This window comes from Mastigoproctus giganteus, chromosome 4 (genome assembly GCF_048544385.1).
Source record: "Mastigoproctus giganteus isolate SK-2022 chromosome 4, ASM4854438v1, whole genome shotgun sequence".
NCBI lineage: Eukaryota > Metazoa > Arthropoda > Arachnida > Uropygi > Thelyphonidae > Mastigoproctus > Mastigoproctus giganteus.
The window spans coordinates 41,276,093-41,298,668 of NC_143578.1; the positions used below are offsets into that span (position 1 = coordinate 41,276,093).

At 36.4% G+C, this 22,576-nt stretch overlaps 1 protein-coding gene across 2 annotated transcripts in view; it reads right to left on the bottom strand.

Annotated features, from left to right (window-relative positions):
• Als2 (Amyotrophic lateral sclerosis 2) overlaps positions 1-22,576 on the bottom strand; it is a 177,543-nt gene that overhangs the window by 22,277 nt on the left and 132,690 nt on the right. For both annotated transcript variants that reach the window (XM_090372668.1, XM_090372667.1), the window contains exons 21-22: positions 15,046-15,141; positions 6,124-6,246 (exon numbers count right to left, since the gene is read on the bottom strand). In XM_090372668.1, the coding sequence (XP_090228794.1) occupies positions 6,124-6,246; positions 15,046-15,141 (219 nt within the window). The remainder of the gene's footprint in view (positions 1-6,123; positions 6,247-15,045; positions 15,142-22,576) is intronic.

Below are 22,576 nucleotides of genomic sequence, written 5' to 3' on the forward strand. Positions count from 1 at the left end.
TGCCCGTTAAAGTCCCCTAATATACAGAGAGGTGGAGGTATCTGTATAAACAGGTCTTCAAGATCTCTTAAAGAGTAAGAACGGTTTGGTGGTAGGTAGATTGAGATAAGTGTTATTGCACTATGGAGAGTTATGCGAACAGCAACAGCTTCTATTTCAGTTTGGATTGGGATATGTCTAGTTGGGATCTTCGAGTTTACTAGGATTGCTACCCCACCATGGGCAGCATTAGCGGTATTTCGATCTCTTCGGTAAAGGCAATAGTTCTTTATCGAAGGAGAAATTTGTGAGGTCAGGTAAGTTTCCTGTAGACAGAAGGCAGCTGGAGAATATCGGTTAATTAAGTATTGAATATCGTCAGTGTTGCAACGAAAACCTCTGCAATTCCATTGTAAGATATTGTGGTTCATTTAGGTTTAGTTGAGGATGATTCATCAGACTGTTTTTTGTTTGAGCACTTTTTCCGGTCTTTTTTTGGGAAGCTGGGGCGCCCAGTATCCATAGTGTCATTTGCATGAAGTTCTAGTATGGGTTCCTCAAGATCTGAGTGTACATCTACTTCCATACTATTGGTGGATGATTCAGGTTTCTTGTTGTCTTTGGTAGTTTTTAATTTTTCTTTATCATGCGAGACTGTCCGAGTATCAGTTGGGATGCTGATTGGAGTGTTGGTCGATTCACTGGTTTTAGTTTGATGTGTGTCTTTTCCTGAATTAGATAGTGTATTTTTAACCCAATTAGCCATAGATGTGCTGGGGGGTATTGATACATCTGTTTGTACTGCTGTTGAAATAAAGCTTCGAGTGTGAGACGCATATGAACGACTGGGCATGGTCAACATAACCTGTCTGCGTGCCTCAGGGTATGTGACTTTGTGTTCAATTTTATATTTTTGAATTTTCTTCCCTGTTTTCCACATTTCACAGGATTTTGAAAATGCTGGGTGACTTTCTTTGCAGTTAGGGCAAATGGGACTTGATGCTGAACAGTCTGCTTGTGTATGTTCCTTGGAACCACAAATAGGACAAATAGCTTCTCCTCTGCATGCTTGTTGGGAATGTCCATATTTTTGGCATTTAAAACAACGAATCGGGTTAGGAATATAAGCCCGAATTCGGCAGTTTAAATAGCCAGCTTTTACTGAGGATGGCAAATCTGGGGTACTGAAGGTTAAAATGATTGACCTAGTTGGGACGAGATTTCCATCTTTTTTGGTCATTATGCGTTTGGCGTTGGTTACTTTTTGATTACTCAGTTCTTTAACTAATTCCTCTTCTGATATTGTAAGTAGGTCCCATTCGGTTATAACGCCTTTCGAGGAATTTAAGGTGTTGTGCGGAGTAATAGATACTGGCAGGCCACCGAATGTCGTTGTTTTGAGCAGCCACTCGGAATGTTTGGAGTTGGCTGTTTCAATTAATAGGTCTCCAGATTGCAGTCGTTTAACCATTTTTGGTGTTCCAGCAATCGATTCCAGAAATCTTTGGATGACGAATGGTGATAATTTGCCTACAGGTTGGTTGGAGAGAGAGTGTATCACCAGAAAGTTTGGCATTTCATTGCACTGAACTTCTCTTCGGAGCCTTTTTGCTTGGTTCACGTCTTCATCATTAGGTTTGTCTAGCCTTGAGTTTGAAGGCTCTAGAGGTGGATATTCATTTTTATCCATCGTTGCTCCTTTTAGCCCTGGGGGATAACTTTTCCCCCAGATTACCGGCCCCGCCACGGGGAGGCAGGAGCAGTGCCGCTCGGAGGCCAAGCGGTTGAAGTGTTAGTTGGTTAATAAAACAAGAAATATAGGAAAAAGAAGGGTGTGTTTCCTTTCTGTGTTCTAACTTGTGGTTTTCAAGTATAGAACTAGTTATAAAAGAAAGGCTTTTGCTAGAAACGTAGGAACTTAAAAGGAAATAACTTCAATCACTTTAGAAGAGCGCTCTATATATCACCAGAATATCGCTTGGCCTCGAAATACGCTTGGCACCCGGGGCCTACACTGTCAAAGTGAGAGGTCCTGTAGGCACTTCAGATCACAACTTGGTGATTGTCTCTTCTCCAATGGGTATTTCATGGCTTTATCTCATGGCTATTCCCAACCTCGTTGTTTGGCATTACAAGAATGCAAAATGGGATGACCTGCGAGATTTCTTTTCTTCTTTTCCTCAGTCGGATTACTGTTTAAAAACTTCTGATGTCAACGTTTGCTCAGATCGTGTCAGCAAAATTATTCTTGCAGGAATGGAATCCTTTATCCCACACTCCACTTTAAAATCTCGTCCTTTATCTAAACCTTGGTTTTCCAATAAAGGTGCCAAGGCTGTTCAAGAGAATAATGTTGCATATCATAACTGGCTTGTTTCAAATTCTTCAGTTTCATTTTCTGCCAATAACCAAAGCTCGCAACAATTGTAAAGCAGTTATTAATCAGTCCAAACTAGAGATTGAACAGGCTAAGAGTAGAAAACTTGCTTCTTGCACTAATGGTAGCCGAGCATTCTGGTCTCTTGCCAAAGCTATTGGCTGCAACTTTTGCCCATCTCTGCTCCCACCTCTGTCCAAACCAGCTGGTTCTGTTGTCACTTCAGCCAAGGATAAAGCTGACCTGCTAGCATCCCATTTTTCTTCCAGCTCATGTATTAATGATCTTGGTAAAACACCTCCCACCATTCCCAACACGCTCCATTCAATGCCTCCTGTGGTCTTCCATCAAAAGGATATCAGAAGGATTTTGATGAACCTTGATGCTAAGAAAGCTCCAGGTCCTGCTGGTATTTCTCCACTTGTTCTCAAAACCTGTGCTCCTGAACTTACTCCTATTCTTTGCTGCCTTTTTTCACTTTCTTATTCCAAAGGTGTTTTTCCTTCTGCTTGGAAATTTGCTCATATCCAGCCAGTTCCTAAAAAAGGGTGACAAATCCCTCCCATCCAATTATCATCCCATTGCAATTACTTCTACTCTTTCTAAAGTGATGGAGAAATCAGTTAACCGCCAACTCTTAAACTACCTAGAAACCTTCCTGTCTGATCAACGATCGCCAGTATGGATTCCGTCAGCGTCGATCCACTGGTGATATTCTGGCTTATGTTACCCATTTATGGACTAATTCAATGGAAAGGTTCGGTGAAACACAAGTAGTTGCTCTTGACATCTCAAAGGCTTTTGGTCGTGTTTGGCATAAAGGTCTTCTAAACAAGTTTCCATCTTATGGTTTGCCAACTGTTTTTAGTAATTGGTTATCCAGTTTTCTCTCTGATTGCTCACTGAGGGTGATGGCTCTCTGTCTTCTAACTTCTCCATTAATGCCGGTGGCCCCCAAGGTTCAGTTCTTTCCCCTACTCTTTTTCTCTTGTATATTAATGACCTTCTTCCATTGACCGGAAATCCTATCCATAGTTTTGCCGATGATAGCACATTGCATTCCACTTTCCATTTTGAGAAACCTTGTCCTGCTCAATCAGCTTCAACTTCTCAAAAATCTGCTACCAATTCCTTAAATGCCGATCTTCAGGTAATTCTCCAGTGGGGCAAAGACAACTTAGTTGATTTCAACCCTTCTAAAACTCAGTCTTATCTTATATCTCGCAAAAAGGATTCTTCTGCTCCTATGCTTTATCTTTAGTGACACTCCGATTTCTAGGCAAAATGATATATCTCTTTTGGGGTCATTACCCTGACTTCTAATCTCTCCTGGCACAAGCACATTAAAAATATTGCTTCCTCTGCATCTAAAAAACTTGGTTTTCTCTTTCGCTCTCGGCATTACTTTTCTTCCAAACAGCTGCTCACTCTGTATAAATCGCAAATCTGCCCTGCCATGGAATATTGTTTCCACATCTGGGGTGGTGCCCCCAAAACCTCTCTCAGGCTTCTTGATTCCATTCAGAAGAGGGCAGTTAGGTTAATTAATGATTTATCTCTAACAGAGTCTCTCCACTCGCTTTCTCATAGACGTACTGTTTCTGCTGCATGCCTCTTCTACAGATATTTCCATGGGCACTGTTCTTCTGAATTGGCTTCTATAATTCTCGCTCTTTCTTTCAAAACAGTCCGAACGCGTGCCGCCACCAGCCAACATCCATTTACTGTCCAACTTCAAACCCACAGAACCAACTTTTCATTTTCCTCATTTATTCATTCAACTGCTGTTTTCTGGAACAACCTTCCTTCATACGTATTTCCTGAAAAATAAAATTTTCTACAGAAGTTAAAGTTCAATGTGAACAAATATCTTCTTTTGCCATCTCAACCTCCAACCCATGCACGGTACTAAGTACTATAGGTTCTAATACCTCTCGTGTTTGGAGTTCACATTAAAAAAAAAAAAAAAAAATTCCCATACAATTGCTCATTGTATGGGAATACATGTAAAGTCAAATTCATTATTTCGACTGCTCAGGTAGTTAAAAAAACCCAATTCTTGGAATAGACAAAAATGAAAAGGGCGACTTAGCTTTTATGACTACTCGCATCGTATTGAATTAGCGGCCAGTTTATGACCTTGTCATTTTGGGGACTATACAATAGTACATTGATGTTCCACTTATCGCATTACCCTATTTACAGATAGTCTTGTATTCAGCAAACCATAAATTTATTTTGGGACTTCTAAGAATTAACTAAATTATTTTAACTAAATGTCATTGGGACTTCTAAGGACTTTGTATGCAGAACACTTTACTGTCATTTTAAATAAAATCAGTTAGAAACGAACCCTTCCTTCAGAAAAATGTCTACTAACAAACAAAAGTGTCTCTCGATTCTCAAAAAAAGTCAAAATTATTCGCGAGTTAAAATGTGGTGCAAAAAATGCTGAAGTGTGTAAAAGTTTTCTTTGTCCTCTTCAACAGTGTCGACATTGACATTGTGGAAGAATAAACATGTTTACATATCGGCACTGGAAAAGAACATAACTGAAAAAAAAAAAAAAATAATAATAATAATTTAGAAATGTGAGGTTACAAAGGCCAATGAAGCATTGCTTCAATGGTTCACTACACAAAGAAGTGCTGGATTTTCAACAGACTGTCCAATCTTGAAGGCACAAGTGGAAAAATTTGCTAAACAATTTGGACGCAATGATTTTGTATGTAACAACGGTTGGCTGGATCAATTTAAGAACCGAATACAAGCATATTAATACAAATAATATGTAGGTATATACTAATATTATTTTTTTCTCTCTAATATTTCTTTTGTTTTTTGAATCTATCTTTTTATCAAGTTGAGAATTTAAAAAAAAAAATAGGAGGTAGATTTAACTCATCACTGATATAGTGTTATAACGAGGAAATTTTGTCAGTCCCTGATGCTCGTTATAACCAAGTTCAACTGTAATATCAAAATTATTTTTTACATCCAGTTCCTTTGTAACTACATCGTAGTATCCAATCAAATTTGTCAGGCAAGATATTGGTTTGCATGCATTCATTTACTAAGTTACTTTTCACATGTATAATATGCTGAATTAGAAAAGTTAGGCTGAAGAAGGGAACAGAATTTTTGAAAACACCAATGTATTTTTTTATGATTTAAATTGTCTCTTTTAATGTACAATATTCACAGTATTTAAAAGTTTTGCAATACGGGCACAACAATCTTGCTTTTAGTCATTTTAATTTAATTAACTCACATCCTCCACTGTTCATTAACTTCTTAACAAAGTTTTTTTAGAACATAACTTATACATTAAGCAAGCACTAACTGTTCTTATATAACTGTAGACAAGAATAATTAAGATTCATACATGCTAGGATTAAGTTTTATTTAAACTACTGTTTTAGTAAGAAATAAGGATATCAGGTAATTATTTTCCTAAGCAACGCCAAGTTTTTTTGCTGAAGTTTAATTTATCAAATTATGCTAACAGGAATGTGACCAATTAGTTCACTGTTTTAACATAGTCTAATTTACACATAAATGATGCCATGATTTGTATATATTTATAAAGTAATGCCTTATCTTAAATTATTTGGTTTAATAATTTACTAATAATATACTGAGAACAGAATGTTCATTCAGTCCTCTTAAAATAAAATGTTATTTTAAAAGAGGACTGAATGAGCATTCTAAACTCAGTATGTCCTACCACAATCATTTATACTAGAAACTAGTTTCTAAAAGTTTACCTGTCAGGATCATCTTCTTCATCTTCCTCTGCATCATCTGATGCAGAAATTTTTAACTTTGCTTTCTCCTCTGTTGTTACAGCTGTTGTCTGGTTATCCAAAGGAAGATCAGGAAACAACACTCTGTGGAAGGAAAATTCTCTAAGCTTAACATTAATTATTTTAACTAAATGTATATATTCATGAAAATTCATCTGGCTAATTATCATCAAGGTGTCCCTTATTCTAAATCAAATATGAACAATAAACTTAAAAATGGTATCAAATCTAGATTAAACTAAAAATTAAGTTCAATCAGTAGCAACCCGAATGAAATTGTTTCAGTAAATATATTTTAGTTATTTCTTTGAAAAAGAAAGGGGCTTCTCAGAAAGATTTGGGAGGTTTAAATATAGCAGTACCGGGCTAATTTTAATAACTGTACTTAACTGTAAACCACCTAAATATCAGTCTATTTCTGCATTGTTTCACTCAACCAATTATATAAGTATGTTTCTTTCAAGAGCCCCACACACACACACACACACACACACACACACACACACACCTAATACCAATATAACAAAATATTTATAGTGAATAAATGTGATTTCAATTTAATTTGGGATGGCTGGTGTTCTTCATTTGGGATGGCTGGTGTTCTTCATTATTATCCATAGATAAGATCTTTTCTTTTTTCTCCATACCAATTGTATGAAATAACAGCAGTTCTTTACTTAGCCTATGAATTCTTATTTTAAAAGCATATAGTTTAAAAATTCACAGAGAGCAATTGATTGGAAATAAATGTTCTCATTTCAAAATTAAGAGCTACATTTTCAAATAATGTCTGTCTGATAGACATTTAAATTGCTGATTTTCAATATTTTTTTTAGGATGAGATACATATTCATAATTCATTAAGATTCATAACCCAGTATGATGGCCTATAAAATTATAAAAATACTGACATCTACAATTAATATGAAAAACTCATTGAACTTCATTTATTTATAACTGAAATAATTAGCATACACAGGATGTACCTCCATATTAGTTGAAAAACCTAGTGGTTTTTCATGGTTTTTCAGCCAATCCACAATGGATGAAAAGCCTCGATTGCAACGTAAATGTTGCAAACGAGGTTTTTCAGTCACTATGGATTGGATTTAATTTGTATATCCTATAGATATTCTGACACCATTTAGTAGGCTTTTTCACAAAGACTGGCGAGCAGCTTTAAATCACTGATAGCTGTTTACTATTCATTTTCCCAGATGCTACTGCTTTAGCACCAAGAGCAAATATGCATATTCAACCCCAGAGGCTCACATCTGGTGAGTATGATCTTGGCACATCCAGGGGTCCAGAGCTGGATATATCATTCTTCTCTTTCTTGGCGATTCCTTTCTACTCTCTCTCAGGGTAACTCGGGATTTTTTTTTTTTTTTTTTGGCTGGTGCAGCATAAGCCTCAGGCTTCCTTGCACCATATGGCTAATAATAATAATAAGCACCGTGTACAATTTGATACAGCTGAAAGTGGGAATAAACAATAGTCATGTTCACTACTTTGGTAAGCAGCAAATACACTATATAAAGTGGATCACACACACACACACACACACTACAATTTATTTTATATCATATTTTTTTTATTAAAGTTATTATTTTTAACTTTGTACAGAATTCCAGATGTTCACTGAAAATATGCTGTCAACTCAAGCTTGGGTCACAATTCTTAGGTTGGGAAATACTGATTTACAGTTTTAAGAATAACGGATCTGTTGACAAAATGTCATTAAAATATTTAAAGCCTTTTTAAAAACAAAAGAGTTGGTTCTAAGCAGTTAATTTTTTTTTTCAAATAACAAAAGGCATATCAAAAAATTCTCTATTCAAAACTGTCTTCCAATCATTCAGCATCAAAATAGCACTGCATTTGCATAAAGGCTATAATCCACATGAATAGTTGTTTATTTCATAGCTACTTACCACATATATAGCTGTAAATGGAACAATTAACCAAAACTTGCATCATAAATAAACTAATATTATCAGCAAATGCCATTCTGATTAAGTTTTCTAGTGTGAGAGTGTGAGTGTGTGTGTGTGGGGGGGGCTATAGTGCACCTAAGTTTTCTAGTATTGTGATTTTAACAATTAAACAACTGACTCAATTTAAAATTGAATACATGTGATTTATTGAGTCTCTGAAGTAGAAATTAGGCTAGAGACAAACTATTTCCTACCAAAAGACAAGCCTAATACAGTCAGATCTCTATGTAACAAAAACGATCGCTTGAAAAAATTCATTAAACAGAAATTTCATTATAAAGAAATATGACCTTTTCAACAATGAAACTGTAATTCAACATTCAGAAATATAATAAAATATGGGAAATAAGTGGGAATGAATAAACGTTCTAACATTTTAAAACAATTAATTCATTAATACATACATATTAAGAAATGATTACTTACATATCATGCACACAATATATTAGTACATTATAAGAATTATTTTTGTAAAATATGTTTTTTTTTGTTGTTGTACACTGGATTTTACTGTACATTGTTCATAAAAATTTTGCATTTGTTTAAGTACACTCAAATATATTTTCTGGCATATTTCTTCACACTGAAGGCCTTGATGCAAAGTTTCAAATGCTGCCAACATTTCATTTTTGGAAGGTTAAACATTGCCCTTATCTTCATCCAATTCATCATCGATATTGGCACTAGTTCTTTGAATACTCTCCAAAATTGAGTACGTTGGCATTCGAGGTGAGCGGACGCGCTTAGACAGGGCTCCTCAGTTAAGTGGTTTACTTTCGGATAGTGCTTTTAAATATTTGATTTATTTAAATATTGTTGGATTATTTTGTTATAGGTTTTCCTGTAACTGTTTGATTTTAATAATATTATAGATATAATTTTTTAAAGTTACTTTCATTGATATTTATTTAATTTTATAATGGTTGTTACGAGATCTGCCTTAAACACGTCACAGGGTATCGTGAGTCACACGGAAATAGCAGATGGCGATTTACGGGTGAGTCATGATTTAATCCGTTGTGGAACCTGTGGAATGTTTTCCAAGGTCGACCTGGTGACTAATCCTACCTCACCTGGGGATTCTTTTCTTTGTGATCGATGTAAGGAGTGCACCGATCTTAAATTACAATTTGGTGCACTGATGGAACAATTTGAGTCCCTGAAAAAACGAGTGCTTGCCCTCGAAAATAATGCTTCTGGGAGCTCGTCAGGGACTCAAAACTCCAGCAATCTACCAAGTGATGCACACCCGATTCGAGCCTCAAAACAGAAAAACCAAGTGCAAACTACCCTGGTTAGAAAGGACATTGTTTTATTAGGAGACTCCATTGTCAGGGAAACGGGGAATATTTTTTGTAATAAAGATAGGTGGAGCAGAACCAGGGTATGTCTGCCGGGAGCAACTATTGATGATGTCACCAACAGACTGTCAGATTTTAAAGGGGGTAAAGAAAATATTATTATTCATGTGGGGACAAACGATATTAAACGTACACGATCTGACGATTTGTTGGAAAAATACAGGACCATGCTGAGGAAATGTCGCGAGCTAGGCCATAATGTCTATGTGTCTGCAATTCTGCCCAGACACGATAGGAGGGATTATATGTTAAGAGCCTTGTGGATTAACTCAAGACTTGAAGGAATCTGCAAGGCTTTAGGGGGTAAATTTCTATCAGCATGGCCCACACTTGTAGGTAGAAGGAATTTGTTTTGTAGAGACGGGATACACTTAAACAAAGGTGGTGCAAAAGTTTTTGCCAGTATTATTGAGGATACCTTAAAGGCTCAGGGAAACTGCTAGTTAGGGGGGATGTGGGTAATACTGACACGCGTTTATCTGATAATATTGGTCAATGTAACTCTTGCACATACCTTAAGAGTTCTTATCTGTTACCCCAACTGGACGTATTATCTAGATGTTCTGGGGCCAAAGACGTTTCACGTGAGCAGGTAGCTAATATCAGGGAAGAGAGCCTAAAAAACTTCAAGGGTTGTGTTAGGGTTGTTAAATATACAAGAACAGTAAATCTTAATTGTTTATACAGTAACGTTAGAAGTGTCGTCAATAAAATGAGCGAATTCGAACTGCTGGTTAAAACAAGTAACGCGGACATAATAGGGCTTACGGAGACGTGGTGCCACCCGGAAATTGGGGATGATGAGTTTCAGTACGGCTTGTATAATGTATTTAGGAAGGATAGAGTAGATAGAAGGGGTGGTGGGGTAATGCTTCTTATCAGAAGCAGCCTGAGTGCGACGATAGCTTTCCCAGATTCAGACATTTCACATGCTAGTATAGAGTCTGTATGGTGTGAGATAGTTGGAAACAAAGGTACAATGCGAGTAGGCGTAATCTACAGACCAGGTGATTGTGAAGACTATGACAAAAGCCTCTACATGCAAATGGAATGGGCAAGTAAGCGTCAATGCCTTATTATGGGTGATTTCAATTTGCCTCTAATTGATTGGAGTAAATGGGAAGGAAACTCGACATGGGGAACAAAATTTTTAAATCAACTAGATGACTTATTTGTATCAACATGTCAGGGAAAGTACTAGAGAAAAGAATATCCTAGACCTCATCATCACACATGAATCAGATGACATAACAGGGCTGACAGTAGAGGAACCAGTAGCAGGAAGTGATCACAGAGTTCTACGGTGGATGATGACGAGAGAGGTAGCAGAAGTAAAAGGCAAAGGAATGGGTTTTAATTTCAGAAAAGGAAATTACGATGCCTTAAGGTACTACATGGCCTCTATTAACTGGGTAGATATCGCGCAGAGAATGAATACATTTGAACTGTGGTACGCTTTTAAAACATTAATCACCGATGCCTTGAATGCGTATATACCATTAAAAAAATACTCCACGAGAAGGGTTCCAAGTTGGATGAATAGTGAAGTTGCCGCATTACTTGAGCAGAAAAAGGTGGCATGGAAACGTTACAGAGCAATAAAAAGTACTGAAGCCTATAACAGCTACAAGGTGATGTGTAATAGAGCCACAGAAAAGGTTCGACAGGCAAAGGCAGTTTATGAGAAATCACTAGCAAACAGAGCAAAGAGGGGGGATAAAGAATTCTTCACATATATAAATGCCAAGAAGAGCAGGACAAACCAGATCGGACCTTTACGTAAGGGAAAGGGGATAGTAATAAATACACCAGCTGCCGTTGCAGATGAACTCAACAGTTATTTTGCATCGATATTTACAAATGAAAAGCCTTTTGTGGCAATGGGAAATTGTGGGAGCGAAGTTAAAAAATATGTAATTAATGATATTGAAATTTCGCAAGATTATTTAATGAAAAAACTTTCAAGCCTACAGACTAGTAAGGCTCCTGGAGTTGATGGAATATACCCTATAATCTTGAGAGAGGCGGCAAGCGAGTGCATTGAACCACTGAGGCTGGTTATGCGAGCATCACTAGACTCTGGGGAGATTCCCTTGGATTGGAAAAGTGCAAATGTATCTCCCATACATAAGGGTGGCTCTAAAAGTGAAGTGGGAAATTATCGACCTGTCAGTCTGACTTCAGTAGTAGGGAAAATCATGGAGGCATTGATCAAGGGTGGAATTCAGGATCATTTGGATCGAATTGAAATTCTCAAGGATACTCAGCATGGTTTTGTAAAGGGAAAATCATGTTTAACAAATCTGGTTCGCTATTTCGAAAGGGTCACTCACGAGCTGGATTTAGGGAATAATTTCGACATTGTTTATTTAGATTTCAGCAAAGCTTTTGACTCAGTCCCACATGAGCGGTTGCTTTATAAGCTGGAACAGGTTGGAATCACTGGAAAAATCCTTAGATGGATAGAAGGATGGCTTCAGGGCAGGAGGCAGAGGGTTGTGATAAATGGCTATTCCTCAGATTGGGTTGATGTAAGAAGTGGGGTTCCCCAAGGATCAGTATTAGGACCACTGTTGTTTTTAATTTTCATAAACGACATTGATGAAGGGATAGAGGGCGTCATGTCTAAATTTGCAGATGATGTTAAAATTGGTAGAGTAGTTAATGATCACTGTCAAGCTGAGCTTCTTCAGAGAGACCTAGATAGACTTCAAGAATGGTCAGAAAAATGGCAGCTGTGCTTTAATCCAACAAAGTGTAAGGTATTACACCTGGGAAACAGTAATCCCAAAATAACTTATTCACTTGGTGGAGTTCAACTAAACCCAGTACTGGAGGAAAGGGACTTGGGTGTTACGATACGGTCAGACATGAAATTCTCTGAGCATTGTAAACAGGTTGCAAGGAAGGCCCATGGTGTCCTATCGATGATCTATCGAACTTTTGCAAGTAGAGATAGGGACGTGATAATCGCATTATATAAGGCCTATGTTAGACCACACTTGGAATACTGTGTTCAAGTATGGAGACCGCACCTAAAGAAAGACATCGAGCTTCTTGAAAGGGTGCAAAGAAGGGTAACTCGCCTGGTGAGATCGGCAAAAGGGCGTCCGTATGAAGAAAGACTTCGAATATGTGGGTTGCAGAGTTTGGAAACTAGACACCTTAGGGGAGATTTGATTGAGGTGTTTAAGGCTCTGAGAGGCATCAGTAAAATGAATGAGGACAAAATTTTCAAGGTTATAAATGATGCTAGAACTAGGGGACATAAATTCAAGTTACGCGGGGAAATGTTTAGATTGGACTGTAGGAAGTTTTATTTTAGCCAGCGAGTTATAAATTACTGGAATAAGTTGCCTTCATGGGTGGTAGAGGCCGACAGTTTGGGGAAATTCAAAGGTCATCTGGATAGTACTTTCGGGTAAGGGAAGCGCATAGGATGATAGGATTAATTTCCTTTTTATTTAATTTTTAATTTCATTTTTATTTAATTTTTAATTTCATTTTATTATTTTTATTTATTTATTAATTATTATTATTTATTTATTTATTTAATTTTTGTTTTTATCATTGTTTTGTTCGGATTTTTTTTTTTTTTTTTTTTTTTTTGGCTGGTGCAGCATAAGCCATAGGCTTTCTTGCACCATACAGCCGTTACTAATACTAATACTAAAATGTTGGAGTCACTCGGATATTCGGCTACTACGACATCATTATCGACTACTAAAAATTCATCGAGAACAATTTCTCCATTGATCAAACCTCTCACTTAGAGTTCTTCCCAAGGTTGCTCAATATTGTGTAGTAGTTCATCCCTCTCATCACTGTTAATTGGCATTTTTACAAAACCTGCTTTTGTGAAACAATTCTTAATCATTGTTTCCATCATAGCTTCACTCCACATTTTCACCAACTGCACATCCGCAAATCTATAGGTTGGTTGGTTTCTATTCTCAGTATACTTTTTTCAGTATGTGCCTTCAGTAGTGCATTTTCAAATTCTTGATAATGCAACAATTGGTCCAGTGGCTACAGTTTAGATAAGGTATTCGGAGGGAAGAAAACAAGCTTTACACCTGTACGTTTCAAAATTACCAAGTGAAGGTTAGCAGGGCAGTTGTCGATAATCAACGCGATATTTGTTTTCTTCCGTCATCTTTCCATTAAAATTTAACAGCCGCTGTTCAAAAATTTCACTTGTCATCCAAGATTTTTTTGTTGTAGCTGCAGTCCAACTCTAACAACCTTCCCGTTTCCTCAAACAGTTTGAGAATCGAAACTGTTTTTCAGAATGGTTGATACACTACTGACAGGAACACCAAATTCTGAAGCAATTTTCTTTTTTTTAATGCCCTGATCTGCACTATTAAGCACTTCCACTTTTTCCACGAAGAATTTTCTCTTAGATGTTGTAAGGTTACTTGCACAGCAGCTAAAACAAAACTGATTTAGAGACCCACTTGTACCTACCATGTAAATAGAGACAGGTGAAATTTAGTGAAAGTGTGGATTATTCATTCCTGCCAAAAATCAGATGAATTTCTGGGATAAAGGAAAATTTCTCCTTCCTAATTCTCTAATAGGGTGCTTACAGTAGAAAACAGGTTGACCAGAGCCAATGTTTGTGTCAGGAATATGCCTTAATCTTTGCCAATGGCTGTAAACACACAGATAGCAGTTGACCAGTGTGACTTCTCAGTACAGTAGACACAGTTTCATGTAAAACTTATACAATCACTGCCACCTAGTTTTTAAGGTGGTGGTAGTTGTCTAGATTTTATGGGCACCACTAAATTGTGGAATGTTTTAGCTCTTAAAATATAACAAAAAATATATATATAAAGGGGTTAATTCTTAATCCCTGCTTTCTACAGCATCAACTCTTTTGCCTAAAGGCTAGAGGTGCAAACAATGCAAACCCAGCTCTCTCAAAATCAGTTCGCTATATGGAAATTTTATTCATTATTACAGAAACCATTTTCAATGTAATGACCAAGGGGAAATAAAAAAAAAAAATTGGTTATATGGATCGTTAAAGAGAGGTCCGACTGTATATGAAATAATATTGCATTCTTGTTAATATTTTTGATCAACTTTGTCTTGATAATGGATACTCAAAGTTGAAGATAAAGCATTAGCTACAAGAATGCAATATTATTTGATATATTCAGCCTGCCTATTGTTGGGAAATCAGTTTACCTTTTGTCTACTTCTAATTCAGGGACTCAAACTATTTAAAACTGCATAGTGTTTTACATCAAAACATAGATAATCTCTATTGTTGAGGTATTTTGTTTCAGTGCTATTGAGAAAAGTATAGTCAGTAGATCTATAGACTACAGGTTTTGTTCATGACAGTTGACAGTGGTTCAGAGAGTTGACTAAGCTAAAATATTTTGGGGATAAGCTTATATAAAATGCTGATATTTAACAGGAAGCTAAGCATTTTGATATCAAACAGCAGAAACTGTAATTCAATAAAGTACATTAAAATATTTGCATAAAATATAAAAAAACCTGCTCACCTAAAAATGCAATACAGTCTTTTAACAAAGGAATGCACTTCCTTTACAGCATGTGAAAGAAGACGTGAATGAGCACCTATACCTAAATAGGTAGCCCTTAGGAGAGAAAAACAAAAAAGTATTCATATTAGCAATTAAAAGCTATCATATATAAAACAAATAACTTATTCATAAAAAGTGAATAAAAATTGGGAATATTAAGTGAAAAATACAGGTAATAGATACTGTCCTAATGAAAGAATTGGGACCCCTTCAAAAGGAAACAAAGTTCCATCATATTTCAAGCGTGCAGATATGTTCTTTATAAAAGTATATAATATCGGTGTGTAGATACACCATAGACAACTCTTAAAAAACTACAAAGTAGTTGTTGCAGGCATCATTTGCTCTTTCTCATATTGTGCTCTGCCTTCACGACGAGTTGCCATGATATTGCACTACCTCGAATAAGTAACACTTCACTAATAGAGAAGACTATTGTTACTTATTCTCAGTGAGTACCACCACCCAGACATGTTTCAAGGCTATTTGGCCTATCATCAGTGGGTGGGAAGGTACCCTGGTATTGCAGACATGACGACCCAGTTGTGAAGATAATCACACAATATGAGAGATGCCAAAAGGTGTATATGATAATATTTAAAATAACTAAATGCACAAGGCATAATACATTAAGAGTTTAATATCTATATAATATCTATATAAACTCTTAATGTATTATGCCTTGTGCATTTAGTTATTTTAAATATTATCATATACACCTTTTGGCATCTCTCATATTGTGTGATTATCTTCACAACTGGGTCTTCATGTCTGCAATACCAGGGTACCTGCCCACCCACTGATGATAGGCCAAATAGCCTTGAAACATGTCTGGGTGGTGGTACTCACTGAGAATAAGTAACAATAGTCTTCTCTATTAGTGAAGCGTTACTTATTCGAGGTAGTGCAATATCATGGCAACTCGTGAAGGCAGAGCACAATATGAGAAAGAGCAAATGATGCCTACAACAACTACTTTGTAGTTTTTTTTAAGAGTTGTCTATGGTGTATCTACACACCAATATTATATAGATATTAAACTCTTAATGTATTATGCCTTGTGCATTTAGTTATTTTAAATATTATAAAAGTATGTAGAAGTCATTTGACACTACATTTCGCCTTCTTCAATCCATACATAAATAATCCCTAGCAAGTTCTTTCTTGCTTGTCGTGTGGCATCCAAGAAGATCTATTATTAGAGATTGCAATCTTTGTTTAAGTACAATCAAAATGCCATCTACTGTAAAAAAAAATGAGAAAGCTGTTTAATTGAAAGATCAGCTATACGAGGTAACTGGGAATAACGAATGTTCTCACACAGCACTGTTCAAAGAGTCAGTACTGCACCGGTAATCATACTAGTTAAAATAACAAGTTGAACATGTTTCAACTGCTGGCTCCAATACAAAACCACAAACATGATTTTTCAGCCCCCCACCCCTATAAGTGAATTCCAGAAGTGCCTCACATTCTTGTACTACTTGCATAACTGATACTAAGCTCTACAAAAACAACATTAGAAAAGATATCATGGTGGCACATAACTCCAACTTGAATCCTACTGAATTCTTTGGGATGTCCTCTAACATTACCTGATGGTCCAATTCAGGCACCAAATATTCCATCAAATATACCCTTGAAGAATGACACTACATCTGATAACTACCAAAATTAGTAGTGTCTCAAGTTTTGCTAACAGAGCTAAACTATGACTGTTACCAAAGATTAATGCTTTTCAGAAATGAAAAGATTGCTAGTTAGGTAAATATTCCACTTCTGCTTACTATCCCAATATTTTTGGCAACAGAGAATACTAGTGCATTGTGGAAAAAACTGCATTCAAATGATGTTCAATATAGATGCAAATATGATTGTGCTACTGTATGAATGTATATCATTAAGCATTGTTTTTAAATCAGCATTTTGTTACACATTTAGCATAATTATGCTATGCATATTATTAATGCATATTTTTGCATTTGGATATGGCAACTGCATTAATCCAATGCTGCAGTAGGTAGTAAAATGTCAGTATAATTACCTATATAATGAAAGTCATTAACAGTGAGAACATTATTCAGTTAACATAGTTCACTGCCCTACATTGAAATAAACGATATTCTGTTCCTTTACTAATTTGCCCACACTGAAAAGAATAAATGGACATCACTCTAACACATACAAAAATAATATCCTATATAGTTTTTGAAATCCACACCCTATTTTAAGTTCTTTAATATTACATACCCTTCCCCATCTCTTCCATCATGCAGTATGATTGATGACTTTTGAGGTTATGTACATCGTGGCGAGACCCAATCTTCCTTACATTTCGAGGGGACAGCTCTAAAATGGTGTTCGTAGGCCGGCCACTAGTTAGTACACCGGACCGAACCTATTGGTAACTCTATAGGAGGCTTCAGGATCAGCTAGTGTATAATCTTGCTACCTCTACTCTGCCAGATAGTGACTGGAGGGAGTCTGAGTAGTGTGTATGCAGGGGGTAGTGTCGAGGTCACGTTATGTCAAGGATCTGGGTATATTCTTACCATGTGTACACCATATCCAAAAATTTCATTACTTCATACAGCATGTCCCACCCACTTTTTCCTTACTATTGAATACACCATGAATTGTCAAACTAATACAGCAAGCTTATCTGCGAAAAGATCTAAATCTCCCAAGCACTTCCTAATTCATTTCACAAATATACGTGGTCTCAATTCTAATCTCAACGATGTTCATTTCCACTTGCAGTCTGCCAAATCCCATGTACTTTTTCCTTACTATTGAATACACCACGAATCGTCAAACTAATACAGCAAGCTTATCTGCGAAAAGATCTAAACCTCCCAAGCACTTCCTAATTCATTTCACAAATATACGTTGTCTCAATTCTAATCTCAACGATGTCCATTTCCACTTGCAGTCTGCCAAATCTCATGTACTTTTTCTGACAGAATCTCAGTTATCGGTTGATTCAACTACTGCTCATCTCAGTTGCCCAAATTATTCACTGTATGATTCCTTTCGCCTCAAAGGTGGTACTTGTACATATGTCCGTTCTGATATTCCCTGTCAGAGACTTGGTAATTTGGATTCTCCTCTTTTCGATCTTCTCTGGCTTAAAATCTCTCTACCTCATTGTGTCAAATTCATCTGTTGTCTCTACTGTTCTCCCAACTCCACTAATCACTTGGAGCTCTTTGACTTCCTCTCTTTGCAACTTGACTTTCTCCAGTCCAACTTTCCTAACAGTAAGGTAATTTTCCTTGGTAATTTTAATGTTCACAACTCCAGCTGGTTTCCATTTTCTAGTCACACTGACCCAGCTGGTCAAGATGCTGAGGCTTTTGCAATTACTAATGACCTTGCACAGATTGTTCATTTACCTACAAGAATACTGGACAATCCTAATCATACAGCCAACATGCTTGATCTTTTTCTCACAAACAACCCTTTGAAGTACACGGTCGAAGTAAGAGGTCCTTTAGGCACTTCAGATCACAACTTGGTGATTGCCGCTTCTCCAATGGAGCCTTTATCTCATGGCTATTCCCAACCTCATGTTGTTTGGCATTACAAGAATGCAAAATGGGATGACCTGCGAGATTTCTTTTCCTTGGTCAGATTACTGTTTCAAAACTTCTGATGTCAACGTTTGCTCAGATCGTGTCAGTGAAATTATTCTTGCAGGAATGGAATCCTTTATCCCACACTCCACTTTAAAATCTCGTCCTTTATCTAAACTTTGGTTTTCCAACAAATGTGCTACGGCTGTTCAAGAGAAGAATGTTGCATATCGTAATTGGCTTGTTTCTAATTCTTCAGTTTCATTTTCTGCCTACACCAAAGCTAGCAACAATTGTAAAGCAGTTATTAATCAGTCCAAACTAGAGTTTGAACAGGCTAAGAGTAGAAAACTTGCTTCTTGCCCTAATGGTAGCCGAGCATTCTGGTCTCTTGCCAAAGCTATTGGCCGCAACTTTTGCCCATCTCTGCTCCCACCTCTGTCAAAACCAGATGATTCTGTTGTCACTTCAGCCAAGGATAAAGCTGACCTGCTAGCATCCCATTTTTCTTCCAGCTCATGTATTAATGATCTTGGTAAAACACCTCCCACCATTCCCAACACGCTCCATTCAATGCCTCCTGTCCTGTGGTCTTCTGTCATAAGGATGTCAGGATTTTGACGAATCTTGATGCTAAGAAAGCTCCAGATCCTGATGGTATTTTTCCACATGTTCCAAAACTTGCACTCCTGAACTTGCTCCTGTTCTTTGCTGCCTTTTTTCTTTTTCTTATTCCAAAGATGTTTTTCTTCTGCTTGGAAATATGCTCATATCCAGCCAGTTTTTAAAAAGGGTGACAAATCCCTCCCATCAAATTATCGTCCCATTGCAATTACTTCTACTCTTTCTAAATTAATGGAGAAATCAATTAACTGCCAACTCTTAAACTACCTAGAAACCTTCCGTCTGATCAACGATCGCCAGTATGGATTCCGTCAGTGTCAATCCACTGGTGATATTCTGGCTTATGTTACGCATTTATGGACTAATTCAATGGAAAGGTTCGGTGAAACACAAATAGTTACTCTTGACATCTCAAAGGCTTTCGATAGTGTTTGGCATAAAGGTCTTCTAAACAAGCTTCCATCTTATGGTTTGCCAACTGTTTTTAGTAATTGGTTATCCAGTTTTCTCTCTGATCGCTCACTGAGAGTGATGGTAGATGGCTCTCTGTCTTCTAATTTCTCCACTAATGCCGGTGTCCTCCAAGGTTCAGTTTCCCCCCCCCCCTTTTCCTCTTGTATATTAATGACCTTCTTCCATTGACTGGAAATCATATCCATAGTTTTGTCGATGACAGCACATTGCGTTTCACTTTCCATTTTGAGAAACCTTGCCCTGCTCAAAAATCTGCTACCAATTCCTTAAATGCCGATCTTCAGATAATTCTCCAGTGGGGCAAAGACAACTTAGTTGATTTCAACCCTTCTAAAACTCAGTCTTGTCTTATATCTCACAAAAAGGATTCTTCTGCTCCTATGCTTATCTTTAGTAACACTCTGATCTTTCGCTCTCAGCGTTACTTTTCTTCCAAACAGCTGCTCACTCTGTATAAATCGCAAATCTGCTCTGCCATGGAATATTGTTCCCACATCTGGGTTGGTGCCCCCAAAACCTCTCTCAGGCTTCTTGATTCCATTCAGAAGAGGGCAGTTAGGTTAATTAATGATTCATCTCTAACAGAGTCTCTCCACTCACTGTCTCAGAGAAGTACTGTTTCTGCTACATGCCTCTTCTACAGATACTTCCATGGGCACTGTTCTTCTGAATTGGCTTCTATAATTCCCACTCTCTCTTTCAAAACGGTCCGAACACGTGCCGCCACCAGCCCTTTACTGTCCAACTTCAAACTCACAGGACCAACTTTTCATCTTCCTCGTTTATTCATTCAACTGCCGTTTTCTCGAACAACCTTCCTTCATACATATTTCCTGAAAATTACTGTCTACAGAAGTTCAAGTCCAATGTCAATAAATATCTTATTTCGTCTTCTCAACCTCCAACCCAAGCATGGTACTAAGTACTATAGGTTCCAATACTTCTCATGTTTGGGGGTGTGCATAAAAAAAAAAAAGCCTTCATTTCTTAGATATGTATATCCTAACCATAACCACATTATAATCGGCGATTTAGATATAATCCCATATCCCGAGCTTAGAGATATTTTATCACTCGGTTTTAAGTTTCGACCTAATCTACCTATTAATAAATCAACTTTCAAAAAACTGTTATATCTAGATTTATTAAAATACTGTATAAGATCTGCATACAAATATAACATACCGGGTGAGGCGTACTACATGTGGCTGTTCACAATGCTAAATATCATATTTAACAAATATAATCAATTGAAATTCATACCGGATAATCTAAATAATACAAAATGAATAAATAAGCAGCTCAAAGAAATACATAAACATTTTGTAATTACTCCGGTTGACAAAGCTGCTTGCAATTATGCAATTATAAAATACATAGCATCTTCCCCTAAAGTAATAATCAAAAACTAATAGCATTGCATAAAAAAAATTAAAGTAAAAGTACAATAACCTAAAATATTCATTTATATATGGTATACCTAAATTTCATAAATCACCTATTGCATTTAGATTCATAACATCGTGTAGAGATAGTTATGCTAAAATTCCAGGTAAAACATTAGAAAAGTTACTTAAAACTATATTAAATAATGTAAATAAAACTATTGTAATAAATAACTTACCGATTATAAATGCAATAAAAAATAACAATATTCAGCAAATACAAACATTTGACTTTAACCATTTATTCACTAATATCAATCTCAACAATTTAAAAGATGTTCTCCAAAAACTATATTCGGAACATAAAAATGTTATAAAGTTTGATTTAACCTACTGGGATACTCTAATAAATTTATGTATTTTTAAGAATTACGTATATGATGGAACTTCGTTATACTTACAAGTGAATGGCACCCCTATGGGAAGTCCAGCATCCTGCATAATTGCAAATCTATCTATATTTTACAGAAAGAACATTCCAAGATAACCTACTTATGTTCAGATACGTTGATGATCTATGTGTGTTTAATTTTAATTGTCCGCGTTTCGTTCAGGATTACAGCACATTATATCCAGAAGAACTTGTATTGGAAAAAACTAACAGTTCTGATACTATTGCAAATTACCTGGATCTTCGTATAGAAATATTCCATAATGATATAGATGTAAATGTATATAATAAAAGAGACTCATTTAATTTCAATGTAGTCGGCCTTACAAACTGGAGATCTAATATATCGAAATCAGTGCATGCTAATATCATTTTATCCCAATGCCTGAGGATTGCTTCTATTTACAATAAAAACACAACCTGTTCAGAAAACATAATAGCATTGTACAATAAGTTGATAAATAATAATTTCCCTATCGCTTACCTGAAATACCACTTCAGGAAGGCGATCGATATAATTAATCTCAACTGAACCCATTGCTTCAATATAATTACCATAATTACGGATTTAGAGCCATGTATATTATGTACATAACATACACTTTGCTTTTTTTGTGTCTTATGGCTTAGAAAACTTGTACCCACCAGTCTGCAAATTATAGTGTATCATTTATTTTGTTTTATTTTATGTTATCTTATAATCACACTGTATATACTTAAGTTCACGCTAAGGTGATATGCAAATTCAGCTCAGGGTCCTACTATAGGAACGGGTTTGCAATCCCAGTCATACCCGATCTACAACTTATATCTTGTATTGTCTTTAAGCGGTCCTACACTCTTTGTTCTTATTTCTCTGAAATTATTAGGGTAATCCGAGGATGTAGGAGAAACTATTTCTTATTTATACTACTATATTTTTGTCTTTATGGAGTTCAGGTTCTATTATTCCTACTCTATTAGTTTTTATTCTTGCTATC